The sequence below is a fragment of the Mesoplodon mirus genome, assembly GCF_964341445.2.
Source record: "Mesoplodon mirus genome assembly, chromosome: 1".
In the NCBI taxonomy this organism is placed as follows: Eukaryota; Metazoa; Chordata; class Mammalia; order Artiodactyla; family Ziphiidae; genus Mesoplodon; species Mesoplodon mirus.
Genome location: NC_138976.1, coordinates 218,073,932 through 218,096,857, shown reverse-complemented (window position 1 = coordinate 218,096,857; position 22,926 = coordinate 218,073,932). Strand labels below are relative to the sequence as shown.

Here is a 22,926-nt window from a genome sequence, read left to right as displayed (position 1 = left end):
GTGTTCATGTGCATACGAGTCCATTTGTGCTCACCTGCCAGTGAGGGCTCAGGATATTTGGGCAATGCCAGGTGTGGAAAGAACTTGCACTGAACCCTTTGAATGGCACCTAGTCCATATTGGATATGTGCTAAATGGGAAATTTACCACATTATCATGGGTTCTGCAGGCTGGGGCGGGTGCATTGTGAGGCCTCCTGGGATCCCGTTGGCTGCACAAGGACTCTGTGTCAGGCATATTGGTAGAAAGGATGACTAGAGCATTGCTTCAAGGCTTATTGCCAGGCCACTAAGTGCTGAGTCAGGTGGCTGAAGCCAGGTCCTGGGGTTAGTGCCAGACTACTGGCATGCAGAGCTGTGTCCTGGGGTCTGGCTGCAGGGCCCAGGAATTCCAGAGCTGGTGTCATATCGCTGGTGCAGGGGAGCTAGTTCCTGACACAGTTGGGTATGGGGTCTGGGGTGTCCTGAAGCTTGTGTTGGCCTGCTAGTGGGCAGGACTGGGTCCCAGCTGGTCCCAGGACAAGGTCTTTCTTGCCTGCTGTGTGTCTGCAGGATTGTGGTTTTCTTGCATTTGGTGTCTGTCCCCTGGTGGGTGAGGCTGTCCAGAGGCTAGTGAAGGCTTCCTGGAGGGCAGGGCCCATGCCTGCCCACGGGTGGGTGGAGCTGGGTCTTGGCCCTCTGGTGGGCAGTGCCATGTCTGGAGGCACGCCTACAGGTGTCTGTGGGCTCAGGAAGTCTTTAGGCAGCTTGTCTGCTGACGGCTGGGGCTGTGTCCCAGCCCAGTTAGCTGTTTGGCCTGAAGCATCCCAGCACTGGTGCCTACAGGCTGTTGGGTGGGGCTGGCCACCCCCACCCAACTCATTAGCTCTTGGGGCTCATGAGCTAGAGGGAGGATCCCACAACGATGCCTATCAGCACCAGTGGCCAGCAGTGGAAGGAGCTTCTAAGTATGGCTGCTACCAGTGTCCATGTCCCCAGGGTGAGCCGCACCCACGCCCTGCCTCTCTGGCATGTGCTCTAAGACCAGCAAGTAGGTCTGGCCCAGGCTCCTATCAAATTACTACTTTTGCCCTAGGTCCCAGTGCATTTTATGAGATTTTATGCGTGCCCTTTAAGAGTGAAGTCTCTATTTCCCCCAGTCCTTTGGGACACCCAAAATTATGGCCCTGCATGCCTTCAAAGCCAAATGCTCTGGAGGCTCATCTTGCTGGTGCAGGACCCCTGGGCTGAAGAGCCCGATGTGGGGCTCAGAACTCTCCTGTGGAAGAACCTCTGCAATATAACTCTCGAGTTTGTGGGTTGCCCACCCAGGAGTATGGGACTTGATTATACTGTGAGTCCGCCCCCTCCAACCCATCTCACTGTGGTTCCTTCTTTATGTCTTTAGTTGCAGAAGATCTATTCTGGTAGGTTCCGATCTTTTTCATCAATGGTTGTTTTGCAAATAGTTGTAATTTGGGGTACCTGTGAGAGAACACGAGTTCAGGGTCTTTCTACTCTGCTATCTTGGTCAATCTCTACATTGCAATCTTGTTTTGAGAATAAAGGCTTGCAAGCTGGCTTCTCTGTGATTCTTCCTCTCCTCCATCTGCCCCTCCCAGCGCTTGGTGGGAGGTTTCCTCACTTGACTACTCTGCCTAAACAAGGAAGATGCACGGCAGCACCCTCAGCTGAGGGGTGGTAGACCACTTTCTCTCACTTTAAAAAATATTTTGTGACCACTTCAGCCCTCTTTCCACCCTACCTATCTCTGTAGTATTCCAGTCGTGGCAAGATAATGTTATGGAAGTAATAATTCTCAGGTTTTTGGTCTTTTCCATCTCAGAACTTTGTGTGTCCAAGAGTGGCATGGCTGGGCCCAAACTAGAATTGGCTGAGTATTTAGACATGTTCAGGGCATGGTGTTCTAGTGGAGTTTCGTAGGGGTCCTACCTCGGTGGCATTGGTGCGGCAGCCCTTTCCCTGTTCCTTCCAGAAGTCACACTTTGCTGCCCCTCCCTTTCCTGGAAGTCAGGTGTTTCCTGCCTTTGCTGTTCCATCTGTGTAGGACACTCTGCATTCATCTTCAGAGGGAGAAATAAATGAATTATTGCCAATCACGTTTCACCTCACTTGTTCCTTTCTTGGAGGACTTCCTTAGGTGTCCATCTAAAGTATTAGCCTTGTCAGTGTTTGTCATGTTTATTTATTTAAGGTAAGCTGAATGAGAGCATGAAGTTGTCTTTTTTGTTTTATGTCCAGGTCCAGTCCAAATAGCACCTGACCCACGATAGGCACTTAATAAGTGTTTCATTAGTGGTTGGGTATCTTTTCATGCTCCTCTCCATTGGAAGTTCCCACCTTGGAAGAATTTGTTGGAAATATCAAACAATACAAGAAAGGCCATTAGGTACAAAATATTCATGTGTTTATGAATTCATGACCAAATTAAATATGCAATTTTATATAAAAAGAGGCATGTGTATGTGTGTGTGTGTGTGTGTGTTTCCTCCCCCATCCTACTGTTCTCTGGAGCAGTGCTGAGTGACCCGGGTGCAGGGGTGTGTGTTCTTGCTGTGTGACCCGCTCCATCCTTCTCCCTTTTATGCCTCGGGCTCAAGCTTGCCCTGCATGGGTGTGTCTCCTGCTCTGACTCATGGATTTCTGGGCGCCAGGTTCCTGGGGGGCTGGAATCCAGCCCCTCCTCCCTCCCTCTCCTCCCTGCCCTTCCCCTGGGGGAGGGACCCCAGCCTGGCCCGGCTTCCCCACAGCCTCCCCACAGCCTCCCCAGGTGATGTCTCTGGGCCACACCTGGGCCTGCTGGGCTCCCTTGAGGTGCAGACTGGCTCTGACAGAGCTGCTGGGAAGTGGGGGGGGGGGGGCTGCTTGCTGGGGTCATTCTGTGACCCCTCACCTGGGGGCCTCCTGCAGCTCCTGGGCCACCCCCCCTTTCTGTCCCCGCTGGCCTTTCTGCATCCTCATCAGTGGGCCCAGTGGCTCAGCCCTGCGACCTCTTGGAGCCCCAATTCCCTTCCCCTGGACCTTAGGGTCTGGCTCTCCCACCCACCTAGAGTTCCCAGGAGGCCCCCCGGCCCCTCCTCTGTCCCCCCCAACAGTGAAGGTGCTGGGGTCAGAGCTGCACCCCCCCCCACCTTGGAGGCTTCCCTTCTGCCCCGCCCATTGCTCCTCAGGCTCGCCCCAGCTCAGCGGCAGGGAGCTAACCGGCCACTAGAGGGCAGCACACGTCTGCTTTCCCAGCCCGCCACCAGGAGAAGGACTTGGAGGGGAGGCAGCCATGGCCTCCAAGTCTGGGGCTCCGACAACAAGGGGCACAGCCACTCTAGACCCGCTTGACCTGCCACCTCCTGCTCCTTCTCTGGACGAGGACTTATTTCAAATCCCTAGGTCTTGGCACCAAAAAACTGATGCAGAGTTTCCACTGTTTCTGGGTTTGCTCTATCCCAGACTTAAAGCCAGCCTCTTGGTGGTGGAGCCCACCTAGGGCCCTGGGACCGAAAACCAGTTCCTCTTCCTAAAGCATCTTTCTTAGACGAGGTGACTCCTGAGCTCTGAGGCCAGGAGCTCAGTCTCTCTGGCTCCACCTTCATCAGAAGGGCTCCGTCTTCTAAATCTACAAAGGGTGTGGGGAGTGAAATACGAATCAGGATTAGAAAATGCGGAGAGGGTCAGTTGCAACCCAGCTTTTCCCCAATGGGGCTGCAAGCTACTGTCTTAATCCTCCAGTCCTCCAGTCTCCTCCCTCCTCTTCTCTGGACTGACCTTGGCTTTGCTCCTGTTCAATTCCCCCATTTTTTCTCCTTCCCTTTTATCACCAGCCAGCACTGAGTAAGGTCATGTGCTATGATCCTTCATTACAGGGTCTCCTATTCTCCATGTCAGTGCCTTTCTCCTGACCTTTGACCCTTACCCCACCCCACCCCACCCCTCCAACACATTCATATGTTATGGAGTTATCCGATGAAGGTGAGGATAGCCTGATCCTCATGACGGGCGAACGCATGGCTCCAACGCCACAGCGATTCCTGAGCCCACCCTCCCCCCACCCCAAACCTCATCCCCAGCATGCTGAAGGCATGCAACGTGCTGCCCAGGGTCAACCAGCAGGGCCGGAGCGTCCTCGGTCACAGCCGGTGACACTGCTTTCCTGAAAAGCACTGGAGTCATCTCTACCGCCTCAACCATTGCCTCATCCACACGGGGAGCCCTGTTTGGCTTTATAGAAATGTAAGCCATACAGGGTCTTTTTCTGTTTTTCTTCCTTTGAGGGGATAGAGGCGACAATGTTTTTGTTGGTGGTGAGTCTGTTCATTGTTGTTTGGGGTTTTTTGCTAAATTTACCCCATGAGAAGCCGTGCTAACCAGAGGCAGGGGGAGGAGCCCAAAGGATCATGGGATTGCTGTACCCAGGCCCCCATCACTGCCTTCCTTCTCTCCCCCTGTTCCAGCTGTTTCCTTTGGTTTCCATCTCCAAATCTGAGCGGTGAAGGAGAGGGGAGGAAGAAGTGTCTCACTGCACCAAGAGGCGCTGCTTCTAGGCCTGCAGCTCTGAGCAACCTCTGCCACCCTTCTCAGGCCTGGACGCCCACAGCCCTGGGAGGGATACTGGCAGAGGGCCAGCCTTCCACTTGCGGCCTCTGGCAGCTGCACCCCAGGGGTGGAAACCTTGAGTTGGGTTCTGAAGGCTTAATTTCTACCCTGACTTCTCCAGTGAGGATTTGAGTAGGTTCCACGTGCAAATGCCCACAGAACATTTGCAACCCTCCAAGTCCACTGATGCAAACACACGATCAACAGAGGTAGGACCCTGCCTGCTCACGGCCGCTCACGGGGAGAAGGCTGCCTCCGCAGACCAAGACACACGGCCTCACGGCTGGGGGAGTTTCCCTTTGATTCAAGGGCTCTCCGACCCAGAGACCAGAGGCCACAGCCCTCAGCCCTTTCCCCGCTCCCCACCTCCCAGGAGCCGTCTCCTGCCCTGCTGTGGAATCGGGACCTCTGCCCGGGCGCCTGTTCCGACCCACGAGGCCCGGCTCCTTCCTCTCTCTGCTGAGCTATGCTGGCTGGTGAGAGCAGCTCCTCCCCGTAGGGTCCCGGTTATGTGAGTCCTTTGTCCCTGGAAGGTGGAGGGGGCGATGCACAAGAGCAGAGGGGCAAGAACAAGTGGGGGCAACAGCTGCAGGGTCAGAAGAGGGTGGAAGCACCTCAGACCACAGCCGAGGAGGAAGATGGGGATGACGAGGACGTGGCTGAAGAGGACGGTGAGGAAGGACTGTTCCAGAACAGCCAGCGCCGCTTGGGCTGCCGTTTCAGGTGGAGATAGTCCTCCTTCTCACGCTCCTTCCGGGCCCGCTGGTAGTGATCTTCCTCCTTCAGGTACCAGACAGGCGGCCACCGGTGCTTCTCAAAATACTCCTGGTTTTCTGGAGCAGAACGCAGTAGGGCTTGATGAGGAGGGTGTCAGGAGAAGGGGCAGGAGGGTCTCCCACCCCTGCCCTGCTGCCTTCAGTCCTGCAAGGACCACATCCCTTCACAGAGCCCCCTAAAGACAGTCAGGTGCCCAGGGAGTGGGGCCGACGGTACGTGCCGGGGAAAGGCATTCCCACTTGTGTTCTTCTTCAAAGACAGAGGGAAGATCTACACAGGGCTTTAGTGTGCGCGGAGAATAAAGCAGGCTGAGGCAAAGGATGGGGGAGAAAGGGCAAGCAAAGCTGTCGGCGAGAAGATGCTCGGCTTGGCTGGGGCGACGGCGGAGGTGGCTGGCAGAGCTGGGGTTTCCGAGGCAAGTGGGCGTGGGGGTGTTGCAGGAGGTCAGACGGGAGGGGAGGCTGGGCTGAGGGCTTTGGACCTATGCTGGAAGGCCGGCGGGGCACCACGGGAGTCTGGAACCGGGGGAGTGATACGGTTGGAGCTGTGCTTTAGAAAGAAAATGCTAGAAGGGTGAAGAGGAGAGAGTGGGGGTGGGAGAACTGGCAGGGTACAGCGAGAAGCTGCCAGCGGGGAGGGGGTCACAGCAGAGTGGAGGGCGCCCAGTGAAGACCTCAAGACGGAGCGGCAGGAACTCGGGGAGGCCAGCGACACCTCTCCCTGGGCTCCATACGCTTCCTGTGGGCCCCAGGACCTGAGACATCAATTAAGCAGAGGCCAAGCTGCAGGGACCCCAGAGGATACCCAGACCTGTGTGGTCCAGGCTGTGACTTGTGCCCACTCCTAGGTTATGAAATTAATGTCATGGGTCATGAGCAGCATTAAAAACAATTGAGATATATTTCTATATGTGTACTGGGTCACAAGATAAAATGTATTGCTTATTGGGGAGTCTGATCCAAAAAGCTCTGAAATATACCAACTCTAGTCTGACTGTTACTTATGAGAAACAGAAGCCCAGAGGGGCAAAGTGAGCTGCCCAAGGTCCCCGAGGGAGCCCTGCCCTCCACGCCGGCACTTTTCCCGGGCCCCCCTCTGCTTGGCTGGATGCACCTCTGCAGGCTGCTCCCCACCCACAAGGTCAAGTTAGGCCCAAGGGTCTTTGGCAGTCTCCGGGTGCCCTGGGGTCAGGTCAGAGATTTGGACCCAAGCAGACGGAGGAGCACAGGTGCAGCCGGGGGTGCTCACCTGGGGACATGGCCTTCATGTCTCGAGGGAACTTGCGACACACGTTATTGTAGTTGGTGCAGATGTGGTGGAGACACCAGTCGGCCAACTGATACGCGCAGTGGAACTGGGAACAGATGGGAGCGCATCTGTGCTGGGACCCCAGGGGCGGGGTCTGCACACAGACATCTACAGTTGCCTTCGGAGCCAAAGCTTTGGCCAGGTGGGCAAAGGCCCTGAGTCATAAGGACTCGAGAGGCACCTCGAGAGGCAAGGCCACACAAAACCGTAAGGGAATGACGCTGGATTTGCTCCTTGGCACTGTCACGACCACCACCTGACCTCTGCCCTGTCCCCCGCAGCCCCAGAAATCCACATTCCTATGTGGCGGCATCCTGCTGTGTCTGCCCTGCTCAGATATGACCCCTCGTCCTCCCCGCTGTCAGGGACCAAAGCAGCCTGCACTAAGGTGCTGACAACCAGGCTTAGAAAACTGACTTCCCAGGTGTGTCTGCCATGCTTTAACTTCGTAAACTAACCTTTACTGGTAGAATTTCTGGCACCCTGAGGGCCAGGGTGGGAGATTTTGCTTGCCTGTTTGGGAAAATGGAGGCGGGAAGTTCATTTTAGATGGAGAGTCCACAGTGTGCCTTAACTGACCTCGGCAGGCAGCAACCACGTCTATACATGATTCTGGGCTTCCCTCCCCTGTCCTATGGTTTCCTGAAGTCTCCGTCCCTTCCCCCCATGGCCAGCCTCTCCTCTGGGCGGGGTAGGGTGTATCCTCTGGCCTGGAGGATGAGATGGGCTCTGCCCACTCTGGGCACCAAGTCTGACCATGGGTTCCCTTCCTACCCACCACCTCCCAGCCCCTCCCCATTCGCTGCCAAATGGGCAGACAGAGCCCAAAGCTGAGAATGTTGGAGAGATTCCTTCCCCTGCCATCCTACCTGAGCCAGTTCCAGGAACACAAGGACGTCCCCATCGATGTCTACCATCATCTGAGTTGCTTCCATCAGCCCGGTCACTGTGTATTGCTCTGTGACACACACACAGCCAGGAATGGGCTGAAGAACCACAAGAGTGGACAGGCACTTGCTTATCCCCCCTGGCAGGAGCCCATTGCAGGGCAAAGGGGTAAGTCCAACAGGCCAGGAAAGGCCACAGGAGATATGTCTGCTCCTACCAGTGAGGAAGCTGGGATTAGAGCAAGACTTTCCAGGTGGAGTGGAGGTGGGAAGTGAAGGCGATCAGAATCACCTAAAAGGATTTTTCAAGCTACATATGTTGCACCAAGTAGTTACATAGGTGGGGTGAAAGCCCCCACCCCCCAGAGCAGCCACAGAAACTGATGGGAGAGGGCATTAAACCTCAGGTTTACTGAGAACTATGAATTAGAACTAAGGATTAAACCAAGTTGTTCGTATTGATTTAAATTTGGTAACAAATTGTGTACTAACCTTGCATTTCATGTTAAAACGTTTCTATGGAAGAAGTAAACACTCTTAGTCCTGAATTTTAACTGTATCACTATAAACTCATAAAGTATTTTATCTTTAAAAATATATTTCCCAGCTCAGTCCATGGAAAAGACCTAGAAACAAGAGCCATCCCAATAGCAAAAGCATCTCTAATGCACAGAGTGCAGCCTTGAAATCCCATTTCCAACTACAAGAAACCAGGACGTCTTAGAGAAATGGCTGATTCCAGGTCTGGGGCAGGAAATGTACAAGAGGAACCTGGAACATCTTGTCATTCCAGATAATCAGAAAGCTCAGAGACTCTGCAGCCAACTTGAAGAGACTCCTACAGGCTAAGGGAGCAGTAGGGTATTTGAGCTTCCATAAAGCTAATTGCAGTTATTTGAAACCAACTGAGTACGTTCAAATCTGAGAGTTCATAAGCATACTTAATAAGAAGAAACCAATTGGTCACTCTCAAAGGATGATAGGAAAACAAATGTATCTTGAAAACTGGTAAATAAAAGAATCAAGCATTCACCTGCCTGTTCTACATGAACTATACCACTGGGTAAATGAACAGTAGGTGAGGGCAAGTTTCTCTCTTTTTAGAAGTATCCCAACAGATAAAGAAAAAAATGACTGAATTGGAATATTACCATTTCACAACACCTAATAAATTAACGGATCCAGGCAATGACATTCAATGGTTGCTAATTGTCCCAAAAAGAGAGAAAAGCAGACAATCTATGCTTCTTGATGAAAAACAGAAACAATGTATGAAGTAGTCTTACCAAAAGAAAACTGAACGTGAATCTGATCTAGCCTCTAGATCCAATGGCCAGTTTACAGGAAATAGGGTGTACTATAGAAACGCAATCAGTAAAAAAAAATCTAGATTTCCTAGATCAGTGGGGTTTTTCCAACAAGTTGCAAGGGAAAGTTTTCTTCATGGATAAGGTACTTATAGATTAAAAAAGAAAAAACTTAAAGGATATATAAAAAATAAAATCATGCTATAGTGTTTAAGGATGCACAATTGGATGATAAAACTATGGGGAAGTGTAAGGAAGTGAGGCCATAAAAAAGAGTAATAGGCAGAGTGGTTCCTCCTGGGGACGGGGGAAGGGCCTGTGGTTGGGAGGGACAGGTGAAGGGCTTCTGGTATGGCCGGCAAGGGTCCCTTTGCTTTGTAATACTTCATTAAGCTGACCATATATTATGTGTATTTGTGTTATATTTAACATGAAAAAAAATTTAAGCTTGGGACTTCCCTGGTGGTGCAGTGATTAAGACTCCATGCTCCCAATGCAGGGGGCCCGGGTTCGATCCCTGGTCAGAGAACTAGATTCCACATGCATGCTGCAGCTAAGAGTTCACATGCCACTGCTAAGCCACAACTAAGGTGCCCATGTGCCATAACTAAGGAGCCCACCTGTCACAACTAAGACCCAGTGCAACCAAATAAATAAATAAATGTTAAAAAGTTTTTTTAAGCTTGCATTAATAACTTCATAGGAAGCATATATCACTAAACACAAAGCACCACTTATTACCCCATACTTGGCATTCTCCACTGATCTTTGACAAGGTACATACACAACACACTTTTTAAATATGTTTCTTGGCACGTATGGAGCATTTCACTGGAAAAGTCACTCAGTGTTATTTTCTATCAGCCTTTCCACGCAGCAGTGATTAACATTTTCAGTCGCTACCTTGTGAAAATTACCCATGTGTGCTTAACCCATGGTGCCTGTTTGACTTGTTTCTGATCGCCTGCCATGATGAAACAAACTTAAACACCTTTATACGTATTTTTCATGTGGGTCATTTCTTTGTAGATAGCCTTTCAAACGTTGAATTACTTGGTCCAAGAGTTTGGACAGTTTTCTGTGCTCTGGGAAGGCCACAGCACTTTTTCATGGATGGCCATGGATGACATATTGTTGCAGCTCTGATCTTTATTATTTATTTATGTATTTATTTATTTACAGGCCACACTGTGTGGCATGTGGGATCTTAGTTCCCCAACCAGGGATCGAACCCTGGAGTGGAAGTGCAGAGTCCTAACCAACCACTGGTCTGCCAGGGAATTCTGCAGTTGTAAGCATTAGAAGCCTCTCTCTCGCTCCGTGCCCTGAAGCCCTCGGTGCCCCCTGGATTCCCTCTGCAGAGGGAGTCAAGCTCCTGAATGTTAAGGCTCAGCTCTTAACATGTGGTTCTGATCAATGATTTCTCCCTTCTTCCTGGGACCAAGTCCCACCTTCCAACTCATTTCTCATCATGGGATCACTGCTTCCCTCATAGCTCAGTCCCAGCCTTGATCATCTGCCCAGGGTCCCAGCAGCTCTGACACCAGGTCCTTCCCTGAACCTCAACTCAGTATCTGAGGCCCTGCTCTCTGCCCCCTGACCCGCCCAAGAATACTAACCTCGACATCAACACCAGTACAGGTAACAACGCCGATGCCAACACAATGCAAATGTCGACTCCAACGTCAGCCCCAGACACCCCTCACCGGGATGGCACCATCTCTCCTCCAGCCCTTGGACCCCGAGCTCCTGCACCTTGCTCTCCCTCCTGCCTCAGTCCCTGCTCCAACCCATCTCTGGGGTTGGTCCATCCTGAAAGCTGAGCTCGAGCTCTCAGGATCTACAAGGAATCAAGGAGTTAGGAGCGGCAGGTCAACGTTTGCTGTCTATTTCTAGAAGAAGAAAGGGAAAGTGAAGGTGGAAGAGAAGGAGGAGGAAGAGGGAAAGGAGGAGAAGGAAAAGGAAAAGGAAAAGGAAAGGAAGGAGAGGTGAGGAACGTGTTCTTTTCTTTTTGACTTCTTAAGCTTGCGTGAGCGTGGCCAGGCTAATAAGCACACCAGGCCCTGGCATCTGCTGGAGCCACTTTGCTGGGCCAAGATGCCCTCTGGAGAGAGCCTATAAGGTGATCCTACTGAGCATCCCTCTCACACATTTCTTTACATCCATGTCCTCACCCAAACCCCAATACGCACCGACGTATTTCACTTTATGTAAATGTACTCCCTGGGTGCTCGTGGCCTGTCCCCTAGGAGGAGACAGGTGAGAGAAGAAATCATGACTCCTGGGGGTCCCCGACTCCTCCTCCCGGGAGGCCCCGGAGCTTAGTTACCTGTGAGGGCGACCAAGTGTGGCAGGCAGAGGCGGTTGGCCAGGATGATGAGCTTCATGTCGTCCAGGTCGGGGCTGGAGGTGAACGTGCCGGTGTACAGGTATTCCAGCACGGCCCTCATGCAGCTCTTGCTCGTGTAAGGAAACACCACCTGCGGGTGGGAAGGAACAGAGCAGCTGCGGCGAGGTCCAGCTTTAGGGAAAGAGTAACTCGGTTCCGAGGGACTCAGAAGCCTCTGGCCCACCGAGCTGGGCTACTCCCAACAGGCAGCCACCCCTTCGTGGCCCCTGGACCTGCTCAGAACCCCGCTTCCCCAGAGGCTGGTCTCCCACAGCAACCGCCTGTGCTGAGCCCAGCTGCTGAGCACCTATGAGCAGGGCTCCAACAGCTTTTTTTTTTTTTTTTTTGCGGTACGCGGGCCTCTGCTGTGGCCTCTCCCGTTGCAGAGCACAGGCTCCGGACGCGCAGGCTCAGCGGCCATGGCTCACGGGCCCAGCCGCTCCGCGGCATGTGGGATCCTCCCAGACCGGGGCACGAACCCGTGTCCCCTGCATCGGCAGGCGGACTCTCAACCACTGTGCCACCAGGGAAGCCCTCCAACAGCTTTTAAAAGGGCCTGGACTCTTGCTAGCATCCTTCCAGCTTGGAGGATGTGTGAAGGAGTCCTTCTGGTCACCTGCACCCAGCCCCTCCCCGCCCTTCAGGGAGCAGTGCAAGTGGGATGCGAACAAGAAAAGCAGACACCAGCTGGTGTCTCTGGGCTGCTTGAAGCTGCTGCTCTGGGCCTCTGGGATCTCTTCAGAGCAGCACCAACACAAAAACTGCTTTCTCATCAGACGCCGGTCTCTCCAGGCTACACTGGGGATCTGCTGGAGCTTTACAGCTGCTTCTGTGGTAGTGGTGGGCCCCGCAGCTTTGGAGAGTCCCCAGCCTCACACTTTTACACATCCCAACCCAACTCACGCTTCAAGAAGCAGAGACGACTCAAACCTGAACCCCTCCACTTCGCCTACCGGAAGGACGTCCTTCCCAGAAATTTTAGGAAATCCCTCCTCTGTATCATAGGATGCTCTGCTGCACTGTTCTTCGTCTAGCTTTTCATTCAAGTGTTTGCTGAGCACTGACTAAGGGACCAGCGCTGAGGAGGGTACTCAGCAGAAGTAAAAGACCTAGTTGCTACACTCAAGAGAAACCACAAACCATCTGGGGAAACGGGGTGTGGACCCTCAGAACTTGAAGCCACTGCACAAAGAAGGACCTTGTTAATTGCAAGGCTGAGTGATGGACAGTCAGTGTTGCAGGAGTTCAGAGAAGATGGAGAACAGGGCCATGGCCTGGGCTGCTCGGCTTGGCTGGGAGAAGGGAAAGGCGAGAACAGACTTGAGAGAACAGACTTAAGAGGATATTTCTAAGGACACACTGATAGGCCCCTTCCAACTCTGTGTTTCCAGTCTAGGTGCCCAAGAAAGCAGCAGTATCAGTGAGAACAGAGGGTTGGAGTGGCCCAGATTAAGGGAAGGGTGATTGCATGAAGTGTTTCTTTCTAGTTTCTGTATTCTGATGCTTTGAAATTGGGGGCCTTGCTGACCCTAGAGGGACTTCCTAGAGATAATAAAGGACTCACCTGAGATCATGCCTTTCATATGCAAACCAAACAATCCAGAGCCCACACGCCCAGTTATCTCCTTTATCTGCTCTCACACTCCAGGCCACTCTCTCCCTGCCCTAATTATCCCAGGGCCAGGTACTAGATGACTCAGGACAGCCCCTATGCCCCAGAGCCTGATGAAATTATTCAAACTAGCCAACCCTTAGCCTGCTTACCCTGCTTCACCTGTTCCTTCCCATGGAAGAGACAATAAAGTCTCTTGCCCACAGTTCCCCTTACTCCCTCTGCCTCGTGACCCAACCTGGTGCTTCCCTGCATGTCCCCACATGCTGTGTGTGCCCCTCCCATTGAGATCTGTGAGTATAACAATCTATCTTTTTTTTTTTTTTGCGGTACGCGGGCCTCTCACTGTTGTGGCCTCTCCCGTTGCGGAGCACAGGCTCCGGACATGCAGGCTCAGCGGCCATGGCTCATGGGCCCAGTCGCTTCGCGGCATGTGGGATCTTCCCGGACCGGGGCAAGAACCCACGTCCCCTGCATCGGCAGGCAGACTCTCTACCACTGCGCCACCAGGGAAGCCCCAACAATCTATCTTTTTAATGGCAGTTTTTTCCTGATCTGTTGGCTTCACCATACCTCAATTATAATAAAACCTACATTTAAAAACAGTGATGGATTCAGTTTGGGACAAACTGAATATTTTTTCTAGTTATTTCACGTGGGTCCAGGAGAAAGCAAGGTACGATGTATACAGCCAAGGAATTGGAAGTCTTGAGTTCAAGTCCTACCCTCTCCTTTCTACTTACAGAGCTTTGCATGAGTCGCTTAGCTTCTCAGGTCCTCACTTTCCTTACGTGTAAAGTGGGAGGCTACGCTATAGGAGTCACATGTGACACAATATAAGACAATGAATCGAAAGTGTCTTCTCAACTGTAGAGTTAAGATGTCACTGTAATTCCCTAGCCTGGTAAACTGGAAAGCCCTTGGCTGTGGGAACCATCTCATAAACTTCTCTCGGGCCCATCACTCAGCGGCTTGCACATAGTCAAGGCTGAAGAAAGCACCATTAAGTGACAGATGCCTCAGATGGGAAGGGAGTAAGTCTCTCTCTTTCCCAACCATTCCCATCCTAGCCTTACCTCCCTGGTGGAACTCTCCACAAACGGCCCCCCAAACATGGCAGCCATCCAGTCACAGCTGGAAATCAACAGGGGCTTGTGGGCGCTGATGGTGCCATCATCCAGGATGAAGGTCACATCTGTCCAGGTGGAGAAGAGGCATCACGTGAGCACGTGGGGAAAGAATGTGGGAAAACCAACCCCAAGGGTCAACAGTGCGCCCAGACAACCTGCTTGCTTCTGAGCCACAGGCTGTGAAGCACTGTGTGACCATGCTCTCAGGCTGGGGACACTGGGCTTCAGGGGCAGAGCCACTGTACCTCCTGGACATCAGCAGCTGAGATGACTTAGAATGCTACTTGGACCTCAGAAGGCTCCTGGAGGGAACTCCCCTGCCTTCTGGACATCAGCTCCTGAGCATGTTCCATACCTGAGAAGGTGCCTTTTGCCAAGCACTCCTTAACCCGGTTGGTCCGGCGGACGTGGAAGGCCTTGGTGATCTCCTGGTTCATGAAGGCTTCATTGTTGAGAATGTTGGCCACCATCATGCGCAGATCGAAGACCTCGAGCAGCTCAGCAATGTGGGCGATGTGCATGAGGTCCCGCTCGTTCTCGTCCAGCTCCCCTGTGTACAGGTACCTGAGAACAGCCCGGAAGGGCCCCGGCTGGATGGAGTTGTCCATTTTCACCACCACCATCAGCCGGGATTTGTAAGTCAGCGGATCCTCTGCCATCTCTTCCTGGATGCTCACAAAAGCTCGGCTCCAGGAAGACAGCACTCGACCCCTCCCAGGCAGGTACCCTGTCCCATTGCCCCGTAAGATCCCATCGCTAGTTGAAGCCCGGAGCCCAGCGGGCCCGGAGCCCCCGCTCTCCTCCGCGCTCTCGCACACGTCAAAGCTGGCTGCCCGAAGCAGGAAGTCCCGGCCGTGGTGGTGGTGGTGATGGTGGTGGTGTTGATCAGGGTGACCCCGGTGGTCCTCCGGGCAAGGGCCCCCTGACCCTGAGGGGCCCCCCAGATCCCCCTCACTCAGGTCCATGAGGAACAGGTCGTAGAACTTGGAGGAGGAAGTGGAGAGGTAGATCTTGTGGGCAAAGATGCGCACACGCTCCTGCAGCACCAGGATGACGTCCGCGCACAGCGGGTCCTCCAGGAGGTGGGCGGGGCACTCCTCGCTGCTGGAGGGGGGGGCGGGCACCACAATGATGGGGGGAGGCGGCTTGGGGGGCAGGAAGGGCGCCTGCAGCAGGGGCCGCTGCACGTTGCGGAGGTGGGACTTCCAGAACTGCAGGTGCCGGCGGGAGATGAGCGCCGCCCGGATGGCATTGTCAAAGACGTCCTTGACGCCGAACTGGGCCACCACGCTGGTCTCGTAGTAGGGGATGCCCAGCTCCTTGGCCACCTCCCGACCCTTCTCCGGGGGAAGGATCTCATTGGGCTTGATGGGCCTGGCAGGTTCAAGAAGGGAAGCCAAAGTCATGTTGGTGGTAGAGAGTCGGGGGCAGGGAAAGGCAGCTCTCCAGAGCCCGTCTGTTTTTCACCAGGCTGGAGGGTCTCTGCTCAGGATCTGTGTCCTAAGACCCATTCCTGCCCTGCTCATTTCCACTCCCTTTCTCCTCTGTCTCGCTAAATCCTACTAGTCCTTCAAGGCTCACTTCCAATCGCCTCTTCTTCCAGGAAGCCCTCCATATCTATGCCAGGCCCTGGTGATCTCCCCAGCTCAAAACAGTGGTAGCGATAACCACCTGTCTGGCAATTAGCGTGCAACATTCCACGTTGGTTTTTAACATGTTCACCTATCAAGTTCATCTTCCAGCAAGATTATAAGCTCCTTTCAAGGACAGACTCCCTCTCCTTCTCTCCTCATGATGCTTAGCCCAGGATGGCCCACTCAGTGTGTAATAGATGGATAGCTGGATGGACAGATGGATGGATGGATGAATGAAAGAATGAGAACTCCTGTTGTCTCCTTACATGAGCTCGCTTCAAACGGAGGGAGAGATGTAGGCTTAGTGGATTCCCTCAGGACTGAGCAGGAAGCCTAGAGACATGCCCCGCCCCCCATCTGCCACCTTCCCCTCCCTAGGCACCAGCACCCCCTACCTAGCCAAGGGTCTCCTGGCCCTATTGACAGCCTCCAGGTCGGCGTAGCGCAGGTCCAGCTGGCAGCCCACCAAGATGACAGGCGCTCGGGGGCAGAAGTGTTTGATTTCTGGGTACCACATGGTCTTGACATGGTGGAGGGAGTTGGGGTTGGCAATGGAGAAGCACAGAACCACCACATCGGATCTGGCGGTGGGAGAGTGAGGTTACAGGCAAAGAAAGCTAGTGGTAGGTTACCTGCCCCTGGAACGAGGGAGAACACACATACCCACCTGCACCCCCTACCCTACAGTCCCACGTCTGTCATATGGATCTGCTCACACGATCTTACCCAAAACGTATAATAACAGAACCTCTAGTTTATGCACCCCTAACTTAGCATTTTAGAGCTTCCAAAGACTCTTGTTTTGACCTCACAGCTCTCTTGTGAGTTAGAAATGACCACTTTTTATCTCATCTGTGAAAAACTCATCTCAGAACAGCTCTGCTAATTGCTCAGAGTTCCAGAGCCACTGCTTAACAGGGTAGGACTCAAACCAGGCATCCTGATCGCAAGCCACCCAGGCTGCCGCCCCCTCGCGGGTCTGCCCGTGCTGCTTTCTCCACTCCTTCCTGCCAGGCTTAGTGTCACAGAGGCGCTTCATACCTCGGGGAAAGCAGGGAAAAGCCATCCACCTGGCTCCCCGCAGGCAGCCAGGGGCCTTCCCTACCTCCCATAGGCAAAGCGACGGTCTTTGTGGTGATCTCCAAAGGTGTCCCAGAGGCGGAGGGACACGCTGACATCATCTACCACGTCTCGGGAACGTTCCAGCACCTGTGGGGGCAGGGAGGGGGACAGGAATCTAGGGCAACAGTTCTTGGAGGCCCTGCGTGCCTGCTCACTCCTGAGGGTCCTGCAACGTGGGGGCTGGAGGGACAGCTAGTGTCTACAACGTGTGCCTTAAAACACCTTCATCCAGGTGCCATCTCTGCAGACTCACTAACAAGAGCTGGCCAGGAGGTGAGAGACTCTCAGAGGGCAGACTGTTATGGAAGCGGACGGGACCTCTCAGGGAGCCTGCCTTTGTTCCCAACTGTACCTGCCAACTGGACACTTCCGAGCCTCCGATCTTTTGGTATCATTAGCTGGCAGCTTCTTTCCTACCGCCAGCTCTCATCTCTCCAAAGCACCACCCCTTTCCCCCCTTCAGGGCTCCCCATTATTGGGGGCTATGATTACACAAGATGCTACGCCCCAGGCACCAGCTCAGCCGTGCAAAACACAAAGGGCCCAGGACCCCTCCCCTGGAGGGGGGGGCTCCTCTCAGGCCTCCCTCCCGGGGCTCCTTGATCTTCAGCTGCCTCCACCCGACCCCTAAGGGGCTTCCGTGAGCTCAGCACAGGCCCCGTTTGGAGTGATCCCTGCGGAAGAAGCCCAGATGCGCGGCGTGGACGCCCAGCCTTACCTCCTGACACACCCGGTACTGGTCGATGGCCCAAACTGTGGGCACGTGGGTGGCGAGCAGCTGGTACTGGGTGAGGGTGGCATTGCAGGCCCGGGCACAGATGAGCCTGGTCTTGCCCACAGCGTTGTCCCCCACTACCACGCACTTGATGGTCTCTACGTTTGGCCTTTCATAATCCATGTCAGAATCCATTAATTGGGACCTGGGGGAGAGGAGAGAAGCGGTGGAGACAGCTCTGCATGCCAGCCCCCGGAGGGCCGGGGCCAGCTGATCTCCTCAGCCAGGGCTGCCCCCTCTCCAAGCATCTGAGCCGAGGGGAGGAGGAAGGAGCGGGCGGCTTTCTGGCCAAGAGCCCTGCAGGGGCCGAGGAGACGGGAGCCCCTTCAGGCTGAGAGGCGCAGCTCCAGCAGGTGAATCTCTGGTCTCCCTCCTGTTGCCGCCATCCTCCGGTGGGGCTTCGGGATGGGGGCGATGCCTGAGAGAGATGCCAAGGCGGAGTCTGCCCAGGGCCAGTCCCCACCCTCCCGGGAAGAGAAGTGTCTGCCTAGGAAGCTCAGTCATCATCCGCTCTCCTTCTCCAGCCAGCAGGGCTGTGGTAGCAGAACAACAAACAGCTGAGAGAAGCGGAGCCACGGCCAGGTCCCCACCCCTTCCCAGCATGCCCTAGGGCAGGGCCGCTTTAAAATTTAATGGACTTGTCAAAGCTGGGCAGCAGCTCTCCTGGCCTCCACCTTTGTCTCTCTCCCTCTCTGGTTGTGGATTTCCAAGCCCCAGCCTGCTCATGGCTATCCTTTAACCCTGGCCCCCTTTATGGAGATGCCAGAGTTTTTCAGCCCAGGCTCTTTGGGCTGAGGGGGCTTCTGGATGCACCTGAGCAGTCCACAGGCCTCCCCTCTCCTCCTCTGGGTCTGTCCCGTTGCCTACGTGGCTCACTCAGCAGCAGGCCCTGTTTTGAGACGGCAGTGGGGGTAACTACGGGCCTGGGATGATACACCCCACGGCTAATAGACCAATGGGCCTTCCCATCCCCTACCCAGGCCTACCCTCCAAGCATCCAGCATCCAGTTTCAGGGGAAGTGAGATACACTCCTCTTCGCACTTCTCCATCCTGGGGAGGAGGATTCTCAGGCTGGAAGCCCCCAGACACTGGCAACCCTGGAAGGATGCTCGCTAACTTGACTGCATGGGTAATGAGGAAGCAGAGAGTCAGAAAGTTGGGCCTGAATTTCTGGGCAAATATTTGCCTTAGTTTCCTTCTGTGTTGGGTAGAGAGGAAGTGGCTTGCCCACCCACAGAGAGGGATTGCTCAAATTAACAAACAGAAGTCTCTTCTGTAGTCAAAATGTCATGTCAGTGTTTAAACAGCTGTCACCAGGAGGGGGCCCTAGGCTTGAAGGGGCTTTTGCTGGCAGCCTCCCAGTTGGCATCCGCCTCCTGGAAGAGTTGAAGAGAGAGGGTAGGGGTAGGTGCAGGCGTTATTCGGAAGCTTGGTTTTGCCAGGGTCACTGGCCTGCCCCTGCTCACGTTCCCTGTGCGCCTGAAGTCAGCCGGGGGTTGGAGCAATTTGGAGGAATCCTTCCTAGGCCAAGGAAGGCTGAGCTCAGAGGAGTCCTGGAGGCTGCCCAGGCACCCTCACTGCTGAGCCATCCAGCCCAAGAGTCAGGCCACCATGCTGGCTGTAACTGGATGCCAGCATGCAGGAATGCAGACCTGAAATATCCAAGTAATGATGGCAACTGGGATTTGCCCGAGTAGATGCATAGCAGCCACCTAAGCAAAAAGTACAGCAAGGACTTTTCAATGAGACAAGCGCCTCCCCCTTCTTGGAATTTTACAGGATCTAAACAACAAGGGGTCTCTGTGCAGGTTCCCCCGGGCCCCCCGCCAGTCTCCAGCGCAACCATCTGCCTCATTCCTTCTCCTTCCTCTGCCCCTGCTCGCCCTCCCCAGCAAGCAACCTCGATTCTACCGACCATCTTGCCTCCCCGCTGCTCTCTCTCCTGAACTGAGGACCGGGGACCCCATGTTGACAGCTCCTGGTCTCAAGTCAGGCAGCGGGGAGGATGTGTTGGCGCTAGAAGGAATCTTCTGGGTTGTGGTTTCTGTTTTATCGACTGAAGAACAAAACAGATAGAATCCCAAATACAAATACATGCAGCTGTAGGAGAAAGATAAAAACCTACTAGCCCACAGAACTTCTTTCTCAAATTCAGATTCCAGCAGCATGGAGGTGTGTAGGCAGAAGGGGGGGATGAGGAGGTATGGAGCAGGCACATCAGTCCTTACATCCAGGAGCAGCTGGATGGCGAGGAGGATGTCAAAACACCAGCAGAGCAGTTCAGTGCTGGTCCAAGATCATCGAGTCTATGACTCAAACACTCAGGCACACCTTATGCACCTCTATGGTTAAGTAGCGGGGACAGCTAAGCAACAAGCAGGAGAGAGACACTGTGCTGTGAGTTTAGCCAGCAGACCTGCTGGGTGCAGCTCCAGCTGAGCAGCCCCTCCCCATTCATTCCCCAGCTGCCCCTGAGTCCTTCCCCTGCTTGTCCTTTGACTTCCTCCTGATTTTTATCATTCTCACCCACTCCACCCCTGTGCCAACTACCTGACTGGCAAACTTCATTGTCAGATCTGGGGAAGGGCAAATCACTTCACTTCTCTGGGCCGCAATCTGCCCTTCTGGAAAATGGGTATGAGGGCTCCCGAAGAAAGTCTCCTGAATCTTGGTAAATCCATGCCAAGAGAGCCTGGGCCGAAAGGAGGTATTTGCCTTCTTATGTAATGTGGTATTATATAATGCTGGATTACATATCTATATGTGTAATTATATCTCTCTTTAAGATACACACTGGCCCAATTAAGCCAGCAGAACTCTTAGTCTAATCAGGCCTGTCTTTAAAAGGACCTGTACTGGAGATATGGTGCCATTGCCAACAGTAATGTAATTTTTGCTCAAGAACATTGCTACTTTACTGTATCACTGCTTATGTACAATGGCACAACCCACTCAGTAAGCTTCTCAACTTCCCCTTTCCTTCTGGCACTCTCTCCTTCAATGACTCTAGACTTTTCTGCACAATTGCCTCATCCCCATTCCTTTTCTGAGCCTCCTGACTAACCTCCGTACGCTATGGCTTCCTCGCCACCCTGCTCTGGCTATCACGACCCCCAGGCCACTCCTCCTTTCCCTCAGTGATCCCAGCTTCACGTTGGTGTTCCCTTCCCACCCCATCCCACAATCCCTGTTCCCTTCTCCAAAAACGGCCTCCTGCCCACTGCTCTCCCAGCTCTTTGAACTCAGGACAGGCCAAAATGAAAGGTGTGCTCAGATTAGCTGCAACACTCGCGGGCTCCCAGTCCCACACCCACACACCTACACACACTCTTTGCAGAGCCCAGAAAAGCCCCTCTTTCCCTCCCACAGCTGATAGGAGGCTTGTTCATCTGTAGCTGCCCTAGTCTAGTTGTCAAGGAAACAAGAGAATCTCCCTGGGAGCCTGCTTTGTCTCCTAGCAACCAATATCCCACATCCTGCATCTTACACAAAATACAAAATATCTTGAAAATGAAGGTAAAAATCAAGGAGGATGTATACGACCAGGAAGAGAAAAGCAGAGAGGGTGGCCTTCCAATTAAAAGCGGCTCCCACCCAGGTCACTGACATTGTAACATGGGGGAAGGCAAAGAGATGAACCCCTCCACAGACCCGATGGGCAGCGGGGCCCAAAGGGATCCTGAATGGTCATATGAACAAAAAATACAAGCCTAAACACTGAATAAGCCTCTTCAAACATCAACAAACAGCCCTAAGGATTTCTCCCAGTAGTTTGCCAGAACTCAGACGCACAGACTGCAATGGAGTGTGTTGAAAGAAACATCTCCAGAACAGCGAGCAAAACACATTCCACTGGTTTTTAAAGGAAACATTTCCAACACCCTGGACCTTTTTTCCTGCACGCTGTTCTGCACACACATACAAAATAAATTTTTTTCTAAAATTTAAATGGGAAAGGGGGAAGGCCACGACACGCCACGGCAATCAAGTCATCTTCCCTTCCCTAGATAAACCAAGAAAATGTTAGTCCCCCGCCCCCTAAGACCCCAGCAGCCGAAGCTATAGCCCAGGCAAGAGCGGAAGCCCAAGGGAAGTCAGGAGGGGCGCAGAGAGGGCCCGGGAGGACGCAGAAGGGGGTAAGCGGCGCGTTTCCAGAGGCTGCTTGCAACCCAGCCATAACAGAAATTAATCATTTACTTACACCGCTACATGTGACGGGGTAATTTCTAGTGTAAGGAACACATCTCTTCCTGCTAAGCACGCTCATTTTAGTGAAATGGCTGGGGTCACTCCGCGGGTGCAAGTTAGGACGATGCCGGCGCCGTCGCGCTGCTGCCGCTCAGGTTCCGTGCCCGGTTCGCGTTAGATCAAAAACTCTGACAGAGCAGCCCGGGCCGGACGGCGGGCAGGGAGCGGCCACGCGCGCGGCACTGCAGCCATTGCCTCTTCCGGATCAGCATCTCCCCGCGCCCCCGGCGCCCAGTGTCATGGAGGCGCGCCGGAGCCGGGCAGCTGGCGGCCGCTCCGACCTCCGCGGCTGGGCCGCGCCACCGCCAACGGTCCTCTGGCTGCGGAGGCTGGAGGCGGCGAGCAGGAGTGGGCTAGAGTGGCGAGGCCGCCACTGCTACGCGCCCGGGCCCGCTCCGAAGGCGCGGCCACGAAGACGCCTAGCGCCGCAGTCCCAGGGACCGCTCGCGACCTCCTTCTTTCATTCACAAAAAAGAGAAAGGGGAAAAAAAAAAAAAGAAAGAAAGAAGGCAGGAAAAAAAGGTGGGGCAAAATCGTACCCAGGACGCCAGCCGTGACAGGTGCCGCCCATCTCGGCGCTCTGTTGGTGGAAAGGGGTCGGTGGGCGGGGAAGGGGCGGAGAAAGAAGGGGATTGGGCGTCTCGGAGGCCCCGCCCCCTGCCCCGCCTCGCGACGCCGCTCACTCCTTCTCCTCTTCCTCCCATCTCCCCCCATTCCGGGAGGGAAGCGGCGTAGAGGGTCTCGGCTTGGCCCTCGTGCTTGGGCAGCGACCCTCTACCTGGCGAGGATCAAAACCTCACTGGACTCCCACGGGGTTCCCCCCTTTCCTCCGGAAGGCTGAGAAAGAACTCCTAGAGCATCCTAGTCCGCCCTGAAAGGGGTGCGAGTTAGGGAAGGAGAACTCGACATTTTTGCCTTGACCCTTAGCCCCAGGCCTCCACCGCTTCCCACGGGAAAAGGAAGACAGCGTTTCCTCTGCCGGCAGGGGCGTTTTTCTGGCATTGGAGGGCCTTCCTCCCTCCATCACCACCCCTGCAGCTACAGCCTATGTCTCCAATTTCCGTGGCCCTGAATGAGTTTCAGGGTGGGGCCCTGTACCACCTGCACTTGTTTCCCATCTAAGCCTTTTGCCCCCGTCCCTCTTCTCCAG

General features: G+C 54.0%; 1 protein-coding gene across 3 annotated transcripts; it reads right to left on the bottom strand.

Moving 5' to 3' along the window:
• Positions 1-2,186: 2,186 nt before the first annotated feature.
• On the bottom strand, positions 2,187-22,284 carry RHOBTB2 (Rho related BTB domain containing 2). 3 transcript variants are annotated; one of them, XM_082616174.1, is made up of 11 exons: positions 21,730-22,284; positions 17,471-17,672; positions 16,736-16,839; positions 16,026-16,211; positions 14,352-15,370; positions 13,943-14,061; positions 11,195-11,345; positions 7,541-7,629; positions 6,612-6,717; positions 5,201-5,419; positions 2,187-3,609 (listed from the first exon to the last, which is right to left on the bottom strand). In XM_082616174.1, exons 2-10 carry the CDS (start codon positions 17,660-17,662, stop codon positions 5,202-5,204), a joined length of 2,184 nt encoding a protein of 727 aa, XP_082472300.1. In that variant the 5' UTR covers positions 17,663-17,672; positions 21,730-22,284; the 3' UTR covers positions 2,187-3,609; position 5,201. The 3 variants fall into 3 exon arrangements, with proteins under 3 accessions (XP_082472300.1, XP_082472301.1, XP_082472299.1); XM_082616173.1 differs by lacking the exon at positions 2,187-3,609 and having other exon boundaries at positions 3,926-5,419; XM_082616175.1 differs by lacking the exons at positions 2,187-3,609; positions 21,730-22,284 and having other exon boundaries at positions 3,925-5,419.
• Between the last annotated feature and the right edge of the window lie 642 nt (positions 22,285-22,926).

What these genes read in the sequence shown, in the direction of transcription:
- RHOBTB2 (XM_082616174.1), bottom strand. Translation starts at nt 17,662, where the DNA reads ATGGATTCTGACATGGATTATGAAAGGCCAAACGTAGAGACCATCAAG. An exon ending in TGGAGAGTTCCACCAGGGAG is followed by an intron (nt 11,346 to 13,942) that starts GTAAGGCTAGGA and finishes TCCCACCCGCAG; the next exon opens with GTGGTGTTTCCTTACACGAG. An exon ending in TGTTCCTGGAACTGGCTCAG is followed by an intron (nt 6,718 to 7,540) that starts GTAGGATGGCAG and finishes ATCTGTTCCCAG; the next exon opens with TTCCACTGCGCGTATCAGTT.